This window comes from Anolis sagrei, chromosome 2, assembly GCF_037176765.1.
Source record: "Anolis sagrei isolate rAnoSag1 chromosome 2, rAnoSag1.mat, whole genome shotgun sequence".
Taxonomy (NCBI): domain Eukaryota; kingdom Metazoa; phylum Chordata; class Lepidosauria; order Squamata; family Dactyloidae; genus Anolis; species Anolis sagrei.
Window position 1 is genome coordinate 138,669,309 of NC_090022.1, and position 22,537 is coordinate 138,691,845.

Here is a 22,537-nt window from a genome sequence, read left to right on the forward strand (position 1 = left end):
AGTCTGTCCACGGATATAAAAATGCTGCCCGTGTAGTACATACAGTATCCCACTCAAGAATCAGGGAGCCCCAGGAAAGCTTGACATGCAGGAATACCTTCTTTGGGTTCACTATAATAAGGACCAAAAGCTTCATCCCGGGGAATGTCTGGATAGAGGTACTGGAGTGGATTTTCCGGGATGACCTCATCTGCCAGAATGTGGTAGTTATGGATGATGTCAGGCAGTGGCAGGACTTTGAGTTGTTCTTTGGTGTACGGCTCAACTGCAGAAAACTGGGGAGAACCTGAGGAATTCACAGTAACACTAATAAGATGAACAGTAAAGATTAATATGGCATTTTGGAGACTTGAACCAAGTTCCTTGCCTACATCAAATCCATGGAATGAGTTCAGAGAAAAATGAAGTAGCTGATTAAACTGAGGAAGGTGAGTTGTATTAAATACCCTGTTTTGGAAAATCCACACTTAAAACAGCTCATAATTATCAGGTTTCTAACCTCCCATTCAATGGACTTCATTTGGTAGAGTTTACACCAAGTTTAAAATGCAATAAAATTTAGCATTTTTGGTTTCACAGTAATTCTTCTTGTATTTCTTTTTGTTTTCCTTCCATTTTGTTATTATTCTCCCCTGATTCTCTTGTCTGTTTTTAAATTCTGAAATGAATGAAGAGATATTTCTTTGTTTCGCCCTTACTTCTATTTGGTTTGTTTTCATCTTTTCTTCAAACTTTCCCAAACAAAATCAACTCCAGAAATTTGAAGGGAAACAAAAAGATTTTCCCCTTTGGGTCAGAGGTATCTCAGAGGAGATGACCAAGACTGAACAACTAATAATGGAATGAATGGCAGAGACACTAGGGAAAACAGAGGAAGAAGTAGAGAAGGAAATTGATCAGGTGTTTAGGGTAAGAACAACCTATGCGTTGGCTGGTCCATGAGGTCACAAAGAGTCAGAAGCAACTGAATGAATAAACAACAACCTATACATGAAAACATAAACTGTCTAGAGACATAATAGTTACTTTTACAAGAAAAAAGATTAGAGACCAAATATATCAAAATCATCTAAATACACCTGTATAATTGGAAGACCACAAAATTAGCATTTTTAAAGGACTGCAAGGTGAAGGTAACAATAAAGCAAATAAACAAACATAAAGCAGAGAGAATGTCAAGGGTTCACCTTTGTCATCATATTCCACCCAGGTGCAGGTGATGCCACCGTTCCGGGTGCTTTCGCTGAAGCGGAGGAGGAAGGTGCCCCCTCTCTTCTTCTTCAACAGATGCCTCTCACGCTTACGGCTCACAAATCCCATAATGAGACTGTGATAAGAAGAAGCAACAAGAAAAAAAACACTCATTACCTTTACTCTGCCTTCAGTTTTCTAAACTACTCCCACTGTTGCTTTATTCCCCTCATTTCATCTTGAATGAACTGTTGACTCAGGCCTAACCTTCCTGAACATTTTCTAACATTTGCATTTCTAAGTATAGCCTGGATCCTCATTGGCAGCTGTATTCTGTTATCCCTACTGCTAGATATGCCAGTGAAGCTCTATAGCTCAGTGGCACAGCACACACCTTACACACAGAAGGTCCCGGGTTTAATCCCTGTCACGTCAAGGAAAGCCACCTGTCCAGAATCTTGGAGGAAAATTATCCTAGCAGCATGGAACAGAAGCTGAGGCACTCCAGATGTGGCTGAACTATAACTCTAATCACTATGGGACACAGTCCACCTTGGCTGGGGGTGATGAGAACTGAAATTGACCATCATATAGGGGGATAGTGTCTAGATCCAGGGAACTCATGCTACCCCTGGATCTAGAACACACATGGAATACTGTGTCCAATTCTGGGCACTGAAATTGAAGGGAAATTTTGACCTTAAGCTGGAATGTGTCCAGAGGAGGGCAACTAAAATGATCAAGGGTCTGAAGAACAAAACCTATGAGGAGCGATTTAAAGAGCTGGGCATTTTTAGCCTGCAGAAGAGAAGGCTGAGAGAAGACTTGATGAGGGCCACGTATAAATATGTGAGGGGAAGTCATGGAGAGGAGGGAGCAGGCTTGTTTTCTGCTGTCCTGGAGACTAGCACACAAAACAGCGGCTTCAAACTACAAGAAAGGAGATTCCGCCTGAACATTAGGAAGAACTTCCTGACTGTGAGAGCTATTCAGCAGTGGAACTCTCTGCCCCGGAGTATGGTGGACACTCCTTCTTTGGAGGCTTTTAAACAGAAGCTGGATGGGCATCTGTTAGGGGTGCTTTGAATGAGATGCTCCTGCTTCTTGGCAGGGGGTTGGACTGGATGGTCCACGAGGTCTCTTCCAACTCGTATGACTCTGTGATTCCATGATTTTATGATTCTATCACCTGTAGGCATAGAGGATTCAGCTGATGGACCAATAGTCTCAGACTCAGTCACAACAAGGCATCTCCTGGTGTGGCCTACCATCTGGATCTCCCTCATGGTTTTGCCAACAGTATTACTTCTTCCATTCTTTTTCAATGAGCAACAGAAGCATATATGCAGAGAATAGTCCTAGGAAGGGGAAATACCTTTTGCCTGGACAAAATAAGTGCTTAGTTCTGTGAATCTGAGAATCAAGTCTTACTACCAAGCATGCCAATCACTACTTGATCTTTAAATGACACTTCCAACACCCTTAAAAGTGTCACTCTCTCCTGAAATCGTTTGGTGTTTTCCATACCTCAAAAGATCATATTGCATCAGATCATTGGTCTATTTATTCCACTTAGTATTGCTTTCTACTCTAATGAAGATAATGTTTCCGGGATTTCAAACAAGACAATTTCCCCAGCTCTGCCTGGAGATGCCAGAGACTGAATCCAAGACTTTCGCCATGCAGACCATGTGTTCTGCCATTGATTTATATGCTTCCTCTCCTCCAAACCCCTGATTGTTTGAGCTAGTGAACTGGGACTTTCAGTATTTGTATGACATTGCAAACATAAAGTGCGTTCTCTAGATGTTTTGAAGGTGGAAAGGACAGAAAGCAAAGAAAGCACCTTTTACATATTTGCAAGATGGTGTGACAAAGGAAAGTGAGGACAGCCTCACTTCACTAGCCAAAACAGTCAAGAGTTTTGAAGGGAGAAATAATAATAATATTATAATAATAAACTTTATTTATACCCCACCACCATCTCCCCAAAGGGGACTCGGGGCAGCTAACATGAGGCCATGCTCGAAAATACAACACAACAAAATAAAATACAAAGCAACAAAAATTACATCACAATAAGATACATAAAGTAACAAAATAAAATAAAACAAAATAATAGCACACGATCTATCATTTAGATTTTATAGTTTTTTTGTGAGCACTCATAATCTTCAAAAGATATTTCACAACTGAGGAGGCTTTTGAGACAAGCAGAAATGGGTCGACACTTCTAGGAAGCACTGCCCTTGTAGAACAAAATATGGAAACTGTTGATTGGAAAATTCAGGACTCCTCAAGGACTTCTCAAGCTCTACTCTTTGCAGAGGATGGGCTTAACATCTTATCTCTTCTTCTTCTTCTTCTTCTTCTCCTCCTCCTCCTCCTCCTCCTCCTCCTCCTCCTCCTCCTCCTCCTCCTCCTCCTCCTCCTCCTCCTTCTCTTTCCCCTCCTGGAACCATTACTTACTCTTTCCTCCAGAGTTGCAACAGATTTTCCTGAATCAGGAGCAAAATCCCATCAATCCAGGTCCAGAAGGAGAAGTTGTGAGGAGAATCCTGTGGGAGGAGAGTGGGAACAAAAACATCCCTTTGAATCATATCTTTTGCCCTTGAAAAAAAAGGCTTTTTAAATTGATTTTTATTGGTAGAACATATAGTTATATGGAAAGTGGGAGAATATTGTGAAGAAGATAAAAAAGTAGGAAATAAAGTAGAGCAAAAAAAAAAAGAACATGAAGTAAAAAGAATATATATATATATATATATATATATTCTTATATATATAGCATAGCTTAGTCCCTGGGCTTTTTAAAGAATGGAAACATGAAGGCGCTAACTGGGCAGGCAGGTGGAGATCAATAAGGCATTTTGCTTACTTTAGAGAACTGGGTCCAGGTAATGATGCTCTGTGCTGTGACAGGTGAACCTTCAATAGGAAGAAATGGAAAGGTATGAATTACATAAGTTGATTTGAGGCAAATATGTGTGTATAATATGTACAATGGGTATGTATGTTGAGAATCCTTTGTATTCAGGCCCCTTCCTTTGCTTCTTCTATATTGGAGTGAGGGAAGGAAAGCCCTTAGCCACTAGGGCATTAGGAAGAACTTCCTGACTAGGGGCTCTTCCACACAGCCCTATATCCCAGAAGATCAAGGCAGAAAATCACACAATGTCTGCTTTGAACTGGGTTATCTGAGTCCACATTCTGATAATATGGGATTTCCTGCCTTGATATTCTGGGATATAGGGCTGTGTGGAAGAGCCCTGTGAGAGCTGTTCAACAATGAAACTCACTACCTCAGTGTGGTGGAGGCTTCTTCTCTGGAGGCTTTCATTCAGAAGCTGGATGGCCATCTGTCAGGAATGCTTTAATTGTGCTTTTCCTGCATAGCAGGGGGGTGGACTGGATGGCCCATGTGGTCTCTTCCAACTCTATGGTTCTATGATGAGATGTGGCAGGCCAGTTAATCAATTCACATCAGGTCCCCTGTATCTAGGTCTCCAGGAAGTCATGCCTGCTTCCCCATATTACCATTGCTTGTTGGTTTCCCAGTTTTTGCCTCCTTCATCAGGCTGAAATGCCTCTACTAAAGACTTATTTACTCCTATAAGTTAAAATATGGCAGTATTTTTGGTCACATCTTTTTGCCTTTCGCCCTTTCCACTTTTAAGCTGTGAACATCTCTAAAACTGAATTCAGTCCTCAGAATGAAATCAGCTTCACAAACACAAACAGCAAAGTATGGCTCTGGGCTAATGGCACCAGAGGCGGTTTTGGGGCCCACAACCCCTCAGACCACCCTTTTTTAAGGGAGGAGAGAGCCCAAAAAGTAAACTTCCCTATATGGAAGCTTCTCGTGTGGGAATTCACCATTTAAATAGGCAGCAAAAGCTCCCTTGTGCAGTTTATCATTGTCCAAACCTGCATTACCAGACTTACCACAGAGCTTCTCCCCCAGCATCTTGAGCTGGTCTACATTCAAGCCTTTCTCAGTTGCTGAGGAGAACTGCCAGCTCAGGACAGCAGACAACTGGGGCCAAGTGGCGGCCGGCGGGTTGACAAAGAACCGCTGGTTCTAGCAGAGGAGAGGAGAAGAGCAAGAAACAGGAATGACACCAAAGCTGGAGGGAGAGGAGGAACATCTCACATGAATTAAAGAAATCCGAAATTGTAGGAATCACGTCAAAAACCCATCCACTTTATGGAGGATTATGGCACATGTTTACATTACAAAGCATTATGGGTCATTTCCCTGAACATGTTCGCAAGCCAATTGTGAGGGAAACACATTTGTGCATATAATATAGTGAGTAGAGTCAGTAAGCAAGAAGAAATGTGTCGAAAACTAATAAACAGGGGTCTTCTTTACACTATGCAATTATATCACTCTTAATTCCACTTTAACTGCCCCATCTGCATCTGATGGAAACTGGAGGGAGATGCAGTTTGGTTAGAGGCACCAGAGGAGCTCCCTGGCTGAGGATCCTAAAGATCTGTTCCTCAATTATCAATCCCAGGATTTCATGGGATGCTGTGATGGCAACTGAAGCTGAATTAGGACATTATGGTGCAATGTGGAAGGGTCTGCTGGAGATTCCTCTGCAGCCCACCTTCACTCAATTACCGTATATTTCGGCATATAAGACGACTGGGCGTATAAGACGACCCCCAACTTTTCCAATTAAAATATAGAGTTTGGGATATACTTGCCGTATAAGACCACCCCTCTTCCATTGCACACCGAATAAAAATAAAAAATAAAAACATCAGATTTGATTTCAAATCCAAGACTATCAAAGCAGTATCCAGCTCTTCAGCTTAGAAATGGAGATGAGCGCCAACCCTCAGAGTCGGGCACGACTGGACTTAACGTCAGGAGAAAACCTTTACCTCACCTGTAAACTCCTGTATGTTTGTTATTTATTTAACAGTTATGGGTCCATGGAGCATAATAAAGTTCTATAAATTTCTATCTTACCTTACCTAGGGTGAGACCAGAGCTGGGTCCAATGTCCTTTCCCCAACAACAACAATAATGGAAACCTAGAATTGGAAGGGACTCCAATGGCCATCCAGTCTAACCCTAATTCTGTCAGACAGAAACACATGTCCAAGCCCTCCCGACAGGTGGCCATCCTGTTCTACTTAATAACAGAAATAATAATAACAATAATAATAGAACCTTAGTGTTGGAAGGGACCTCAATGACCATTCAGTCCAACCCCATTCCTGCCAGGCAGGAAGACACAATGCAAGCCCCCCCAACAGGTGGCCATCCAGTTCTAGTTATCATATATACTCGAATATAAGCTGACCCGAATATAAGCCGAGGCACCTAATTTTACCACCAAAAACTGGGGAAACGTATTGACTCGAGTATAATTCAGGGGAGGGAAATGCAGCAGATACTGGTAAGCTGAGGGGACAGAAGTTGCCTTAAAGCCACCAAACACTTGAGAAGATTTTGCACTGCAGCCAGGTATTTCCAAGGTCATGCCCAAAGGGCTTGATGAATATACCCTTTTTGAGATGGATCTAAATCAGGCATGGGCAAACTGTAGCCCTCCAGGTGCTTTGGACTTCAACTCCCACAATTCCTAACAGTCAGTATTTGAGAACACAGAAATGCTGGACCACTCTCACAACCACCATGTCAGACTCCACAGAAAAGCCATTGAAATCCACAAGCATGTGGACAATTTCAACAGAAAGGAAGAAACCATGAAAATGAACAAAATTTGGCTACCAGTATTTTTAAAAACCCCTCTAAAATCAGGACAGTAAATAAAAAACAAAACTCAAAAAGCAGGGGAAATTCAGACAATACAAAATCAGGACCAGCTAACACCTCCCAACAAAGAATTCCCCCAGGCAGGAAGCAGCCAGGCTTTGAAGCTGCAAGGCCATTCAATGCTAATCAACAACATTCCCACTTGGCAACATTCCCACTTGCCTCAAGCAGACAAGAGTTCTTTCTCCCACCCTGGACTTTCCACAGATATATTGCCAAGTTTCCAACAGACCTCACAACCTCCGAGGATGCCTGCCATAGATCTGGACAAAACATCAGGAGAGGAAACTTCTGGAACATGGCTATACAGTCTGGAAAACTCACAGCAACCCAGCCAGTAGGCTGTTAGGAATTGTGGGAGTTGAAATCCAGAACACCTGGAGGGCCAAAGCCTGATCTAAATGCAACTTTTGGAATGTGTCCAGAGGAGAGCGACTAAAATGATCAAGGGTCTGGAGAACAAGCCCTATGAGGAGCAGCTTAAGGAGCTGGGCATGTTTAGCCTGAAGAAGAGAAGGCTGAGAGGAGATATGATAGCCATGTATAAATATGTGAGAGGAAGCCACAGGGAGGAGGGAGCAAGCTTGTTTACTGCTTCCTTGGAGACTAGGACGCAATGGAACCATGGCTTCAAACTACAAGAGAGGAGATTCCATCTGAACATGAGGAAGAACTTCCTGACTGTGAGAGCCGTTCAGCAGTGGAACTCTCTGCCTCAGAGTGTGCTGGAGGCTCCTTCTTTGGAAGCTTTTAAGCAGAGGCTGGATGGCCATCTGTCAGGGGTGATTTGAATGCAATATTCCTGCTTCTTGGCGGAATGGGGTTGGACTGGATGGCCCAGGAGGTCTCTTCCAACTCTTTGATTCTATGATTCTATGTGTTCATGATTTTCCCACTTAATACACACATTGTTGGCATGGCTGGAAATGAGTTAATTTCTCCTGCTATTAAAGAAAACATGTTCTGGATATGTCTCAAAAGCTAAACTATCTTGGAACATTTCTGTTATTTTTCCAGATGTATATCTGGTGATGTGAGTTTGTGCTCAACAGAACTGAACCTTTTGTGTTTTTCTACAGTACTATTGATGTACCCTGAAGAAATGTAGGATGCTTCTCTACCAGGCATGGGCAAACTTTGCCTATGCCTGGTGTTAGGAATTGTGAGAGTTGAAATTAAAAACAATCTGATAGAAAACTGGGACTTGCAGTTTGGTATGATACTGGCTCTCTTAAACAGGGAAGGCTAAGGACCTTGTAAAACTACAACTGCTGTGACTCCATGGCACTGAATCTGTGGCAGTTTTTTTGGAGGGCATTCCCCTTTAAGACTAGCTCGCCCCTCTCACTGGCGATTCCCCTTTAAGACAAGCTCGCCCTTGCAGGGGCTACCTAGCTCTTGGCTGCAGAAATGAAACAAAAGGGGGGGAAAGAGACCTTTTTCTTCCTCCCTTTGCAGGCTTTTAAAACTTTTAAAACTTAGCTGCTGAAAGAAAGGAGAAGCTGAGCAAAGAGAAAGGAAATAAACCCCAAAGAGGGGAGATGGATCAGGAGAAAAAAGTTTCTCCAGCAGGACTTTCTCCGAGGTGCTTTTTTTTTTTTTACTCTTCTTGAGTAGCCTGCCTGTCTGGCTGCACTGTTTGAGGAAGGAGAGGAGAGGGAGAAAGAGGCCTGAGCTGGTCGGAAATGGGAGGCTTTGCTGCTTGGGGGGTGGAGGGCAGCCTCTTCTGCCCTTTTTTCCTCCAGGAGGAGGACGGGGAGGAGGAGCAGGAGCAGAAGCGGCAGGCCTGCTGAGGGTGGTGGCCAGCTGAGCTTGTGCAGGAGCAAGAGCAGCAGGCTGCGCTGCTTGGGGATGGGAGGGGGGAGGAGGAGGATCGACAGGTCTGCCAGGAGTGGTGGCCAGCTGAGCTGCGAGACCAGCAGGCTCCCTTTGGCCTCTCATGGCTGCTCGCGTACCTCGCTTTTGGCATCCTCAAGAGGTGGAACTTATAGCCGGCACACAAGACGACCCCCCCACTTTTAAGATGACTTCCTTGGCTTACAAAGTCGTCTAGTATGCCGGTTTTTACGGTATATCCGCTGTCTTGCTGCACTATTAGGGACTCAAGGATAAGAACCTTTCTCTTTACTTGGGTAACAGACAGCCAATGCTCTAGCGCACTCAATGTTGTGGCCAGAAAGAACTAGCAAAATGGTAACATCTTTACCGAAAAAGTGGTGTTCTGTGTCAGAAGTAGAGGCTGACTATCTATTATCTCAAATACCATAAGTGCTTTGTATATTTTTGGATTTTGGAGTACCCATATTTGTATATATGTACATAATGAGATATCTAGGGGATGAGACCCAAGTCCAAATTCATTTATGCTTCATATACACGGAGTCTGGTATTTTTAATCACGGAACACTGAACCACCAGAAAGGACAGGTATCACTATCTCAGTCACCCATGTGGACATTTTTGAATTTTGGAAAGTATGACGTTTCAGGGTAACAGATGCTCAACCTGTAATCCTGTCACTTGCAATGTGTTACTTCCATGCTCTGAAATAAAAATAAATCTCAGTCTGAGCAGAAATGAGTGTATCACAAAGCCAAGAATTGATTCATACAAGAAGAGGATTCTAGCCTGAAAGGAAACTTTACATTAGGGCTTGCACGTTCACTGGATATTGAGATGCTTGTGATGTAAAGTGATACTGCACTTTCAGCAGAAGGCCAACTAAGGCCTTGTGCCCCCAAGGATTTCCAGAAGCAAACTCAGATAAAACAGTTGGCACGCACATTAAGTATAGTCTTGTTACTTTAAAAAAAGAAGATACCATATATACTCGAGTACAAGCCAAATTTCCGCTCCTTTTTTGGCTGAAAAAGCCTCCCTCAGCTTATACTTGAGTCTAGTTTATTTATTATTTGACTGTTAATATTAATATTTTATTGCATTTATTATTTTACTCCAGTTATTATTATTATTATTATTATTACATTTATTATTTTATTCTATTATTAGTTTTACTTTTATTATTTTACTCTATTCTTTTTCTTTTTATTACATTTATTATTTTACTCTTATTATTGGAAGGATACGTAAGCACATTTACATTGAAGTAAGTTAGAATAATGGTTTAATCAGAGTTGGACAGTCTTATCTTAAATTACAGTTTTATGTAAATATTCAAAAACATTTAACCTACTGATGCCTCAATTTAGGTAATTTTATTGGTGTCTATTTTTATTTGGAAATTTACCAGTAGCTGCTGCATTTCCTACCCTCGGTTTATACTTGAGTCAATAAGTTTTCCCAGGTTTTTTTGTGGCAAAATTAGATACCTCGATTTATATTTGGGCTGGCTTATACTCAAGTATATACGGTATCAACTGGTAATGACATTCATTTATGTTCGTGCAGTGTTTATTTGCTACTACTAAAACATTTGAAAACTTTTTCATCATGGGCTTAATTTTTAATGTGTTCAAAGCAATTTGGAAGTAATAAATAATGTAACAAGTCACTCTCATATAATCAAACAGCAATTAAATTCTTTAGAATAAAGTATTAATAATTAATTTCTAGGCTTTAATTTATTTTAAGGATTAAAATAAATTGTAGGAAAATATACCTCAACCTAACTGACAGGCTCTCCCCGTCCCTTCCTATCCTCTAGTCCTTTTCCTCTTTTCACTTATTCCTTCTTTAAGTTCTCTTTCCTTCTCTTTTCTTCTATATTTCACCCTATCCTATCTTATTTTAATAATTGTACAATTTGAAAACTTTAATAAAGAATATTTTAAAAAAAACAAACCTAACTGACAGGCTGCAGTATATAGCGTGTCTACATATTGCTTGACAATAATCAACAGTCCCATATTTAAATTAAAATGTCAGATTCCAGTTGAAAGTTAGTAAAACTGAGACAAACAAGTTTCCTGAAAAGAATACTCATTTATCCTTTAAAAAGGGGTAAGAACTAATGGCCCTCCAAATGTTTTGGCCTACAACTCCCAGAATCCCTTGCCACTGAGCTTTTTAGGTGATGGTAAAACATGTAGATCACAACATCTGGAGGACCAAAAGTTCTCCAGCTCTAATCTAAAAGATGGGTGGAAACAAAGCAGATAAGTTTCTATGGACAAAGAATCCTTGACCTTATATATCATCAGAGAAATTGCTAGAAAAATAGTCACTTCTCAAACCTCTCATGCTGGCTGTACTCCATACAAGTATAAGAATTTTTCATATAATATTAGGATTAGGTCTAGTGTTGTGTAAACCATGTACCATGAAGCACGTATCATTTCAGATAATCAAAATGTGGTTGATTAAGTAAAGAGAAATAGGAATCTCAAGTAAAAGAAGAACAAGGGAGAAAAACCAAGTGGAACATCCACATTATGGAAGCGTTGAATACTGAAAATAGCTTATTTCTGTTCTTACCAGTGGGTCTCTACTGAGCATGTTGAACCACAAGACGGAGGCCCAGGCACTGGACATCTGGTTGACATTAGAGATGATCACCATTGGCAAAGTGGAAGCCTAGTGGGAAAAGAAGATCACAAAAAGACCAGCATCTTTGGCCAACCAGATTATATAGGACTGCGCAAGAAAGACCATGGTCCTCTAGGCCAGGACTAATCGATGTGGCAGTCTATGGACAGGTGCCAATCCACAAGGCACTGGCTGCTAGTCTGCAGCAGATTTCAAGGCAATAAAGCAACTATAGCCTATGACCACAAACATGGCACCAGTCCTGACACACTGAAAAAAAAATCTACTGGTCTGCCATGGTATAACGGCTTAAGAAAAGCTCCTTTATTAAATTATGCTCTCTTTTGTTGGTATCCATGTGTCAAGGCAGGAACAACAAAATCCCAATTGCCAGCATGAATATGTTAGAAATAAGGGAAGTGTTTTCTAAGGGCCTTTCCAGATAGGCCTCATATCCCAAGATCTGATCCTAAGGTTTTGGGGTTTTTTTTTTTGCTTTAAACTAGATTATGAGTCCACACTGCTAGATAATCTGGGATAAACAGAAAAGCTGGGATCAGATCCTGGGATATAGGGCCTGTTTGGAAGGTCCCTAAGAGGACACTACAAGGATAAGAAAAATGACACTGTTATCAACAAAGCAAAACCCTGACTGGGTGGAGGGCAAAACTGCAGTGCTCCCAAAATGGCATCTTTCTTTATTCCTGTTATGAGGAGGATGCTTGTTCTGCCACAAGCAATTCAGATCGGTTACATTTCTTAGGAAGCTCTAGTAAGGACCTTATCACATTAGGAAATAGTCCCTTTTACAGAATGGCCTTAGACTCTGATCCCTGGATGGCATGTTTTAACATTGGAATGTATTTTAATTACGTTTAATATGTATTAATTTTAATCCAATTTATTTTTGAGTTAACACTGTACGTTTTAGACACTGTGTAAGTGTCATATGTAGCCGCCTTGAAGATAGAGAAAGGTGGGATATAAATAAGGCAAATAAATAAATAAATAAATTTTCTGCTGCTGTTTGAGAATGATTTTGAATGAGTACCATCACATGACATTTGCCCCATCCCATCACTACTGCACCGGAATCTGTCTGCAAAGCGCTGCGGAAATGAATGGTTTGCATTCTAATCATGTTTTGTTAAATACTATAGATTATTTTGTTGCTGAATTGCTGTTTTTGTGTGCAATAGGAAAATCTGTATGGATCCCATCAGCAACAATACTTTTTAAAAGGTCATAAAGTGATGTAGTGGGTGTTTTGAATGGATTGGGAGAAGCCAGCCTTCCATGGTGTGATGAGCCAAAGCGCAGTATTTTCAAATCATAAGAATTGCAATAATCAGGTGTGATAAGGAGAGTATGTATTCCATCTCAATACAGTATGCATCCAGTCCTAAAAAATATGGGATGCATACTGATATAAACAAATTATATCCCAATGTTATAAGGTCCTAAATGAGCAGGATAACCCAGCTAGAGGTCCAAATATTCCATTTGCTAGATGCCACATTCAAACAACTTGCCCAACTCCCAGGAGTTATTTGCCCTTAACTATCTTGACACCCTCAAATGTGATCCTCATACCTGCAGCTGGCATTGGAGACCTTGGTAACAGTAGTCCAGGGTGAAAGTAATGACATGCAGCTCCTCCAGAACAGACAACCCTCCCTGAAAGGAAAACAAAGGAAGGAAGGAAGGGAGGAAGGAAGGAAGGGAGGAAGGAGGGGGGGGGGGGGAGAGAAGCAAATTACTATTACCACACTTTACTTTTTTCCAGGGTGGAAGAGATTATATGAATTGGAGGCCATCAACATCCAAGTTCACCAGCCCTACATTGGTAGCAAGGAAGATGATCCCCAAGATTCCTTCCTCTCCAGAAAACTCACCTCATTGATCCCTTTGCCTCCCTTTCCTTTCCCAGAACCACAGCTCTTCTGTTCTCTCAGTGACTGCCAAAAGAAGGGAAAAGAAATCACAGACATATAGATTACGAAAGCAATAAAAGCCACTGCCACATACCCCTCCGAGGCTTTTCTCATATTTTTGAAAAACTGTTCAATGCTGGCCAGGACACAAAGGACAAAGGAGAGTAGCATACATGTAACTCAGGTGTGGAGGTGATTATTCCATTATAATTATCCACCAAAAAATCTATAAAGAAAATTGTTATGTGCCTTCAGGTTAGATTCTGAAATATGGCAACTCTCACATAGGGTTTTCTTGGCAAGATTCCAGCAGAGGTTTGTTTCTGCCTTCCTCAAAGGCTGAAAGAGAATACAACTTGCCCAAGGTCACCTAGTGAGTTTCCCTGGTCAAGCAAGGATTCGGACCGTGGTGAAACTTTCAAACTATGCTGACTCTCGCAAAAGTAGCTATTGATTTGTCACTAAAATACTTGGAAAGGTAATTACTGACTCAAGTCAGTCTCTTATTCAAATATATGCTTTAAAGAGAGAGAGGAGCATGAATTGTAATACTAGTAGTCTATTGTCGGCATGTATGGAGAGGATTATTCCACACTGGTGGTGTTAGGACTCCCTGATCGCTGATGAGAAAAGAGTCAGGGTAAGCTGCCTCCTGCCTTCCAAGAAATTCTTTCTGCTCCTCATGTGGTGCTCAGTCATAACCTGCCTATGAGCACAGTTCAAATATCAAATCCCTTTTTCCACCAGGATATAATTCTATTTGACTTCTAATTAGGTTCTAGAAAAGGGCACATAATAAAATGTCATTTATAATCACCACGAGCAACAGGATGTCTACAAAGCAACGCCTAATATCTGCATTCTTGGGATCTGTTCTGTTCTTTATTCTATAGTCAGGTCTGGCATGTACTTGGTCACAAAAACTGCCTTTGTTATAGTAGTATGCCGTTTCTTCACTACGTATACAAAATATCTATATGTAGATATTGCTACTTTGGTACTTGAAATGGGCATCTATCCAAGTTGACAATCTGCACTGTCCTTCTTCACTTGCTTTAAATCAATGAGCTGTAATATGCTCAATTTCTTCCTTCTACCACTCCCATTTCAGTTTTTCTCCAATGTCATTCCTAGCTTTCCTTCCTCCAAGCCATCACACATGGTGGGGAGGTCTGTCCAAGAAGGGGCAGTGAAGGAAGAACATCATCATCATCATCATCAACAACAACAACAACCAAACCCAAATATTTAGAATCCAATAGCACTGTCCTTTATGTTCCATGAAGCATTTCATACCCAGGTAAGGGTACAGAATTGCAACTTAAAGCATTCAATAGGCCATTTCCCTTCCCAGAGGTTCGGATTATGAGTCCCCAGCCCTACTGCCTACTCAGCTGAGCCATACAATGTGCCTGAAGTCACAAATGAGTCCACTCATTTGGGGCTTGTCCATCATCAAGGTCTTGGTGTTTGATGTCAAAATGTTGAACTTTCGAAACCTTCAAATAAAATAAGTGAAAAAAACGAGACTGAGAAATGAGGACACATATACATTCAGAGGCACATCATCATCTTCTAGAGGCAATAGACAGACACACTGACTAGCATGAACTATTAGACCTGGCAGTTGGCCTGCTTCCTCATAAACCTGAGTGGTTCTACTCATGAGCACCTTCCAGGTTCAACTGGACCCTTTTTGGAGATCACACCACATGTTAGGGGCTTCCCCAAAACTTTGTTGAGTGGACCTGGAAGCAAGTGTCCTCAATTCGGTTCACTGTCATGCTTTGAACTGGGGTCATACTGCATCCTTCACAGCAGAATTTGAAGTCATTTCTATAGGTCTATTCCCTTCTCCTCCTCCATGTACCACATGCTAGAAGTGATCTAGCAAATGCTGTCACCCTTTGCCCTCAAACTCATAAAATACTAATTGTTCTCCATTGTTTTTCCTAGGCTGGTGCTTACCCTGCCAAATTGGAAGAATCACTGGAAGAGAAAGGAGAGAGAGAAAAAGTAAGGAAATATACATGAGAAATCCGTTTCAGCTTATTCCCAACTGTGTTCCTACAATCCCCAACCCACCCACCTGACATAAAACATCTGAAGCCCATTTTCTTTGAACCAAGGCCCCCGCCCACTACCTGTCAATCTCAATCTTTGCCTCCATCGGATGGTTCCGATCCATCAGCTTCACGAGGAGTCTGAAAAGAGGCAACAGCACTGCACCGTAACTCATGTGACAAAAATGGCAGAATCTGTGCACATTTTAAACAGTGTCTCATCAGTGGTTTGCATCACTGTATTTCACAATAGCAATTCAAAGACGGGTGGATGGAAGGGAAAAGGAGAAGAAAAGTCTACTTAGAGTTTCTCCAGTAGGGTTCCCTGGAACACTAAGGTTGCAGGAGAGCATGATTTAAGAAATAATATCTTTTTTGAGCTGTCAATATAATTATTTCCCAAGAACAAAACATATTTGAAGAATTCCTCCAAGATAAAAAGATTGAGAGAGGCTACACCAGTGTGTCACCCAGGATTGTACCAGAGCAGAATCCTTCTGTTCTCCATTAAGCCTTTCATTTCTTCTCACCCTCACCTTATCTCACCTCTCCCCATAAAGAAAGGAGATATTTCTGGATTATTAAAGCCGTTTCTCACCTGGCACGGACAGAAAACTTCTGGTTTGTCCTCAGCACCAATGGCCGGCGACAGGGGAAAGGCATAGTGGGCTGAATCTCCACCACGAAGGCCCTGGAGACCAGAGGAGGCAGATATTTAGTGTCCACAAATTACACTCTTACACTCTTTTCATTCACAGAGAGCTCCCACACACCCACAACACCTTTGCAAAAGGAACAAGATTTGTTCTTTCAGTCGACTTTTCAGCTGGGGCAAGCGTGTTGTCAGCTGGTCTTGGTCATAAGTCAGCTTTCCTTGCAGGTCCTCCAGCGTCTGCATGAGCTGCAGTAAATGGAAGAGGTCCTCGGCATTTGCAGTGAACCTGCAGCACACAAAGAGGATCAACAAGAGTAGAGGGACCACAGACAGAGGGAACATGTGGAATTTGTTACTTGGAGGTGGGTAAGAAAAGGAGAAGTCCTGCAAGGATCATCAAGGTCAGTCAATAAAGTAGGCTGCGTAGGCTGCCCGGGGAGTCAGAAACACAAATACTACACTAGGTCCAAAAGATGCATTTCAAAACTCTAGTGAGCAAAGAAATAAAGGCAACCTTCCTCAAGTTGATGCAAACCCACCCCATTCCTCACCCCAGAATGGATTTGATGGCAAATCCAATCTGTGCCAACTAACATTGCCAAGAATGAGAGATCCTGAGAGTCAGCCAGTTGAAGGATTTCATTGAAACTACTACATGGAGTCATTATTGGCAAAGTGACATAATGCTTTTTCTGGAGTAGCTAATTTAGCAAATAATGTCCTGTTAGAGTTTGGTAAACTATCTGGCAGATTCATTGTTAACTATAAAATCAGGAGTGACTAAGCAGTACATAAGTTCTGAGTAAATCACATAGTAATGAATGGGACTTCTAAGCAATTAAGAACAGGCTGCAGTAGGACTTGTCAAAAATATTAAAAATTAACTAGGTATTTTTGATTACAAAAATACCTGAGTCGAGCACTGAAAGAGTTAGTAGGCCGAAGCCTGTTATGAACCCACGCGATCCCTTCGTTCATCCGGAGAGGCCCTGCTTACGATCCCACCTGCGTCACAGGCGTGTCTGGTGGGGACGGGGGACAGGGCCTTCTCTGTGGTTACCCCCCGACTCTGGAACACCCTCCCCAAAGACATTAGACTAGCACCCACGTTGGCAGTCTTCAGGAAGAATCTGGAGACCTGGCTATTCCGATGTGCCTTTCCGGAATAGGATAATCTCCAGCACTACGTCCCAAAAGCACTTTATTAGAGTTTAAGTCTCTCTGCACATTGCACTTGCCCGGAAATTCAAAATACCACCTGCCACACCCAGCACTTTTTAACCTGTACCCATCACTGGCCCGGTCCTGGTTTTTATTGCGTAATTGATGTATTGTTTTGTTATTGCTTACGTTTTAATTTGCTTTAAATTGTATTGTTACTCTTTTGCTGTTGTTGTGTTGAGGCCTTGGCCTTTGTAAGCCGCATCGAGTCCTGCGGGAGATGCTAGCGAGGTACAAATAAAGTTTAATAATAATAATAATAATAATAATAATAATAATAATAGAGTCAATGGGCCAAAGCTAGTGTTGTCTTGAGGAGTGTGAGGTAAATCTCTGTGTGAGAGAAGCCTTGTGTGAGAAAGCTCCAGTATAAAGGATGCTGTGTGTAAAGCTACTATATATTTGTTTATTTGCATTATGGAAATCTAGGTCTTGTAAATAGTGCAACCATATTATTTTACTACAAAGAAAAGCCTCCTATGGAAGATATAACATTGGTCTCTGTGTTTTTGTTCTTCTTTGGGCTACTGGTGCTGGGTCACGTGGCTGCTGCTAAGTTGCTCTGCTGTGCATTTATGGGGGGGGGGGGGTTGTTAATAAGTCCACTCACCCAACAGGGATAATGTAATGCAGTAGGTGAATGGTTAAGGGGAATATAAATTAAACAACCATAGTATCTTCCCAAGGATCATGGATTGTTTGAGGTTTCCCAATGATAGAGGTTGTAGATTTCCCTATAGAAGAGAGTTCGGTGTGTTTGATTTGATTCTGTGAACTTGTGGATCAAATGTTACTTTAAGACTGAAGACACAGTAAAAATTATATTGTAAGTAGTAGAAGGAGGAGAGACTGTTTATACATTGAACAAACTCTGTATATTTTGGTTTATGGAACTGTAAAGATAAAAAGCCTTTTTGGTTTAAATGAAGACAATCCCTGCTGTTTGTTTAATGTACTCCAGAGTTACGAAGAATATCAGTACTCACTTGCACTGCACAGCCTGAAGTTTGGTAAAATATATTTAAAGGCTAGAAGATTATCCAACACATCCCTCTAAAGAGAAATGAAGAACAACATAATGGGCAAGGGCCACTTTGGGACCTACCACCTCTCCAGCTGTTCTAGTCTGGTATCACAATTGTTCCCAATGCATGCCTGCCGCTGGCGGTCTTTCCAGGCCTCGAGCTCCTCTAGTAGCAAGTCCCTCAGGGTCTCAAAGAAGCCCAGCAGTTCCTGGATCTTGGCCAGCACATCCTGAGAGGAAATAAGGAGGAGTTGGGGACACAGCAAACCTTGGGCTGGCTTCTACTATGGGCTTTGTTTTAGCCATAGGGGGACAAAGGCATTGTTTGGGTGTATTCCCACCCAGTAACAGTGCTACACCATGGCTAGTACTCAAACTCACCTTGCGGGAACGGTCCACATTATTTAACATGGTTTGTAACTCCTGCATTCTTCGAATCAGACCAGGGTCAGTATTAGGCACCGTACTTTCTACAACAGAAGAGTGCATAGGCTACATGAGGCATCAAAGTCACACGTGTCCTTTCCAGTTCTATGTCTCCCTGCTCCCAGTAGACTTCCACCAAGGCACTTCTGCTGAGAAAGAAATGCCATGTGTAGTAATCTTATTTTTGTTGTATTTATCAGAACTACTCTGGAATTCTTCTTCCATCCCAGTTCAACATCATGTTGTGAGACTCATATTTCTTCTCACACATGGATTCCCACATATTTGTTTACAAAATGCACACTTTTCTAATCAATGAGGCGTACATGGTTTTCAATAATAAATGTGCTTTTGTGTGCATGTTTTTGTTTGTCAGAAAGTATTGCATGCCCCAGAAATGTACTCATTTTCAAGGCACTATTTCAGAATGAGAAATAAATACAGCTGCTCCCCAACCTTTTGAAGGTATTCACTCCTATTGAGAAGGAATACCACTAGTGAAGTCAAAATGGACTCATGGGGGTCCAGGTGAAACTTACTAGTAACAAAGAACAGACAGGAAGCAAGGTGTATCTCAAAAGGCTTCCTGCTGAAAGAGAAATGTTGTCCTTTGGCCAGTTCTTGTGCTGATACTTCAGGTGTACAAATCAGCATCAATTTCTGCTAAGCATCACTACCTGGCGAAAGGTAAACAGTGGCTGATCCATGCCTTGATTTAAAAGCAGTCATCTGAATCCTTTTGCTCCACCCCAGAAACCAGTCAAATGAGTATAAAGACTTTATATGCAAAATCAACTACTAGCTATCTCAAACTTTCTACCCTTCCAGTAGCACAATACATGGTAGAATGGGAACTGGGGATCTACTGATACTGTTTAAAAAATTAGGAGACAGACATCTCTGTCACTCAGAAATCTACACGAAGATACTGATCTCGTGCCTGATTAACAGATAGTAATACAAAAGGCAAATTGCTCTTCTCCAGTCTCAACAGCATGGACAACCAAGAGTAACTCCTCAATGATTCTCACCTAAAAGTTTCTGTGTCTTGTAACGGAAATCAAAGGAGTCCTGCAGCAACTCAAGTTGATCAATGGAGGTTTTTAGAGACTGTGGAATAGAACCAGGTACCATGTTCAGATAAAGCAAGCAATTAGATGATGAAGTATAAACCAAAAGAGGGCCCCGCCTGTGGCAAACGGTCATCCACTGACCAGTAGCAAATGGTAGCTTCCATGATACTGAATGGGGAATCAAGGTATTAGTTCATATGCTGTTCAGGAGGCATGCTATCCCAAAAAAATGACTCGGCACCTAGGATCATTCCTTTAAAGTTCAGATTACAACCTGGAGTGGATTCAGGGTGCTAGTGACCAGCAACCACTGTCCCATACCCTCTTATATCATACTCAAGCCACTGAGATCCTGCTAATGATCCACTGCCCATGTTCTGCTCCCCAATAGCACTGAGGCAATTTCACCCTTAAAAGAATGTATAATGCAATATGGGAGAAAGGACTGCCCCCACAACTGATGCTTATTTTGTTAATATTTAATTTTAAAGCCATAATAGGCCATCTATAGGACAAAAAAGCTTGCCAGGTGACTAAGGAAAAAGTAAAGGTTTCCCCTGACATTAGGTCTAGTAATATGTGACTCTGGGTGGTAGTGCTCATCTCCATTTCTAAGCTGAAGAGCGTAGACACCTCCAAGGTCATGTGGCCAGCATGACTGCATGGAGCGCCCTTACCTTCCTGGCAAGGTGGTACCTATTGATCTACTCACATTAGCATGTTTTCAAACTGCTAGGTTGGCAGAAGCTGGGGCTAACAGCAGGAGCTCACCCCGCTCCCTGGATTTGAACCGCCAACCTTTTGATCAGCAAGTTCAGCAGCTCAGCAGTTTAATCCACTGCACCACCAGGGGGCCAGGGGCTACAAAGTTCATAAAGCATTTATCATATGCAAATAAATTCCACTTAACAACTGAATACAGTCAAAAAATAAGTAGGACCAAATGAACTAATAACACCCATCAGAATAAAGTGCTAAAACATTTTCCCTCAGCAACCAATAAAACCTCAGAACACATTTGAAGAAGCTTTGGCCTACCTGTCTGATCAACCTCACCCCATCATAATATAGGATTTTTGAGCAGTTCTTCTAAAAAATCTCAGAACCAACAATCCCTGTCCCTTGTTCTATAATAATTTCCTTCTGCCTTTGGATCTTCAAATACAATCAGGTCCAATCAATATGGCCAAATTTATGGCACTGGAGGACTTGTAGCCCCAAACATAGTGAAGTCCAAAGGTTCTCCAGTTGTATCTCAGGAGAGGTCCATTCTGAATAACTGTAAAACTCTTTACACATACACCAAAGATAAGACCTAGTACAAGATGAATTAAGCGGAGCTACATGTGCCTAGAGCAGACCTGGAGCAGTAGGAAGAAATTCAGTGTGCTGTGTACAAAATCTGTGGCTGGTCAAATGACTGTAAATTAACATACTTTACAACTGGAAATCTGTGCTTTAATAAAATGTCTCTACAAGGAGAAAAACAGCTGAAACAGGTAGCTTTATCTACTCCAGTGCCTTGGCACCTGCTGCAGACTTACCTGAATAGCCTTTCGCATCTCTGCTAGCCTGGCCTCAATCTTCTCCTCTTGACTGGAGGTCATGGAGGCAGCAGTTGGGGTTTCCACCACTGCCTGCAGGGAAAGGAAGAGGAAATACATGGGAAGCGGTAACATATAACAGAGGGCCGAAAGCTGGATTCCTTGGGTGAACAAAATACTGCCTGAGGCAATGTTTGCATGACCTTCAAATTGTCTTTCTTCAGGAAAATTTTACCACAGCGGTAGCTGGTAATGCGGTTTACGTAAGTTATATTCTAGAGCAGGGCTTCTTAAAACTTTCCAGGCTGTTTTTTTTTAATGAAGTACAGTTGAATTACAGTTGGCCACATCATGAAAAGACAGGAAAGCTTGGAGAAGACAATGATGCTGGGGAAAATGGAAGGAAAAAGAAAGAGGGGCCAACCAAGGGCAAGGTGGATGGACGTTATCCTTGAAGTGACTGGCTTGACTCTGAAGGAGCTGGGGGTGGTGACAGCTGACAGGGAACTCTGGCGTGGGCTAGTCCATGAGGTCACAAAGGATCAGAAGCAACTGAACTAATAAACAACAACAACAGTTGAAGCAATTTCTGCATAGTCCACTGGAAACACTGCATAACAAATTCATGTAAACATCTCACACTTCAAGAAGGATATTGACAAGAGAAAAGTGACCAAAAGGATCAATGGTTTGGAAACCAGGAAGTGACTGTAGGGGCTCGGTATGGTTCCCTTTGGGGAGAGAGGGCAAGGTATAAATAAAGTATTATTTGATACATAACAAGATTAGCCCACAATATGCTGGCTTTTGTATTTTATCACACATTGGCCACTTCCCAAGTGTCTAGAACTGTGTGATGTATCAGAGAATAATGTGGCAATAATAATAATAATAATAATAATAATAATAATAATTGCTTGGAGAAAAGAAGGCTGAGAGGCGACATGATAGCCATGTCTAAATATCTGAAAGGACGTCACATTGAGGTTCTTTTTTGCTGCTCTGGAGACTAGAACGAGCAATGGATTGAAATTGCAGGAAAAGAGATTCCACATGAACATTAGGAAAAACTTGCTGATGTTAAAAGCTGTTCAACAGTGGGAAGTGTAGCCTTGCAAGGAAGT

General features: G+C 41.7%; 1 protein-coding gene across 2 annotated transcripts in view; it reads right to left on the minus strand.

Moving 5' to 3' along the window:
* Window positions 1-22,537, minus strand: part of STAT2 (signal transducer and activator of transcription 2) — a 45,077-nt gene that overhangs the window by 4,766 nt on the left and 17,774 nt on the right. The window contains exons 5-21 of one of the 2 annotated variants that reach the window (XM_067463911.1): window positions 21,414-21,506; window positions 19,828-19,906; window positions 18,752-18,840; window positions 18,452-18,600; window positions 16,253-16,411; window positions 16,069-16,161; window positions 15,552-15,611; window positions 15,376-15,396; window positions 14,864-14,906; window positions 13,369-13,431; window positions 13,067-13,150; window positions 11,423-11,521; window positions 5,137-5,272; window positions 4,070-4,119; window positions 3,661-3,749; window positions 1,188-1,327; window positions 98-286 (exon numbers count right to left, since the gene is read on the minus strand). In XM_067463911.1, the coding sequence (XP_067320012.1) occupies window positions 98-286; window positions 1,188-1,327; window positions 3,661-3,749; window positions 4,070-4,119; window positions 5,137-5,272; window positions 11,423-11,521; window positions 13,067-13,150; window positions 13,369-13,431; window positions 14,864-14,906; window positions 15,376-15,396; window positions 15,552-15,611; window positions 16,069-16,161; window positions 16,253-16,411; window positions 18,452-18,600; window positions 18,752-18,840; window positions 19,828-19,906; window positions 21,414-21,506 (1,636 nt within the window). Of the gene's footprint in view, window positions 1-97; window positions 287-1,187; window positions 1,328-3,660; window positions 3,750-4,069; window positions 4,120-5,136; window positions 5,273-11,422; window positions 11,522-13,066; window positions 13,151-13,368; window positions 13,432-14,812; window positions 14,907-15,375; window positions 15,397-15,551; window positions 15,612-16,068; window positions 16,162-16,252; window positions 16,412-18,451; window positions 18,601-18,751; window positions 18,841-19,827; window positions 19,907-21,413; window positions 21,507-22,537 lie in introns of both variants that reach the window. The other variant, XM_060764081.2, reaches the window with a different exon arrangement.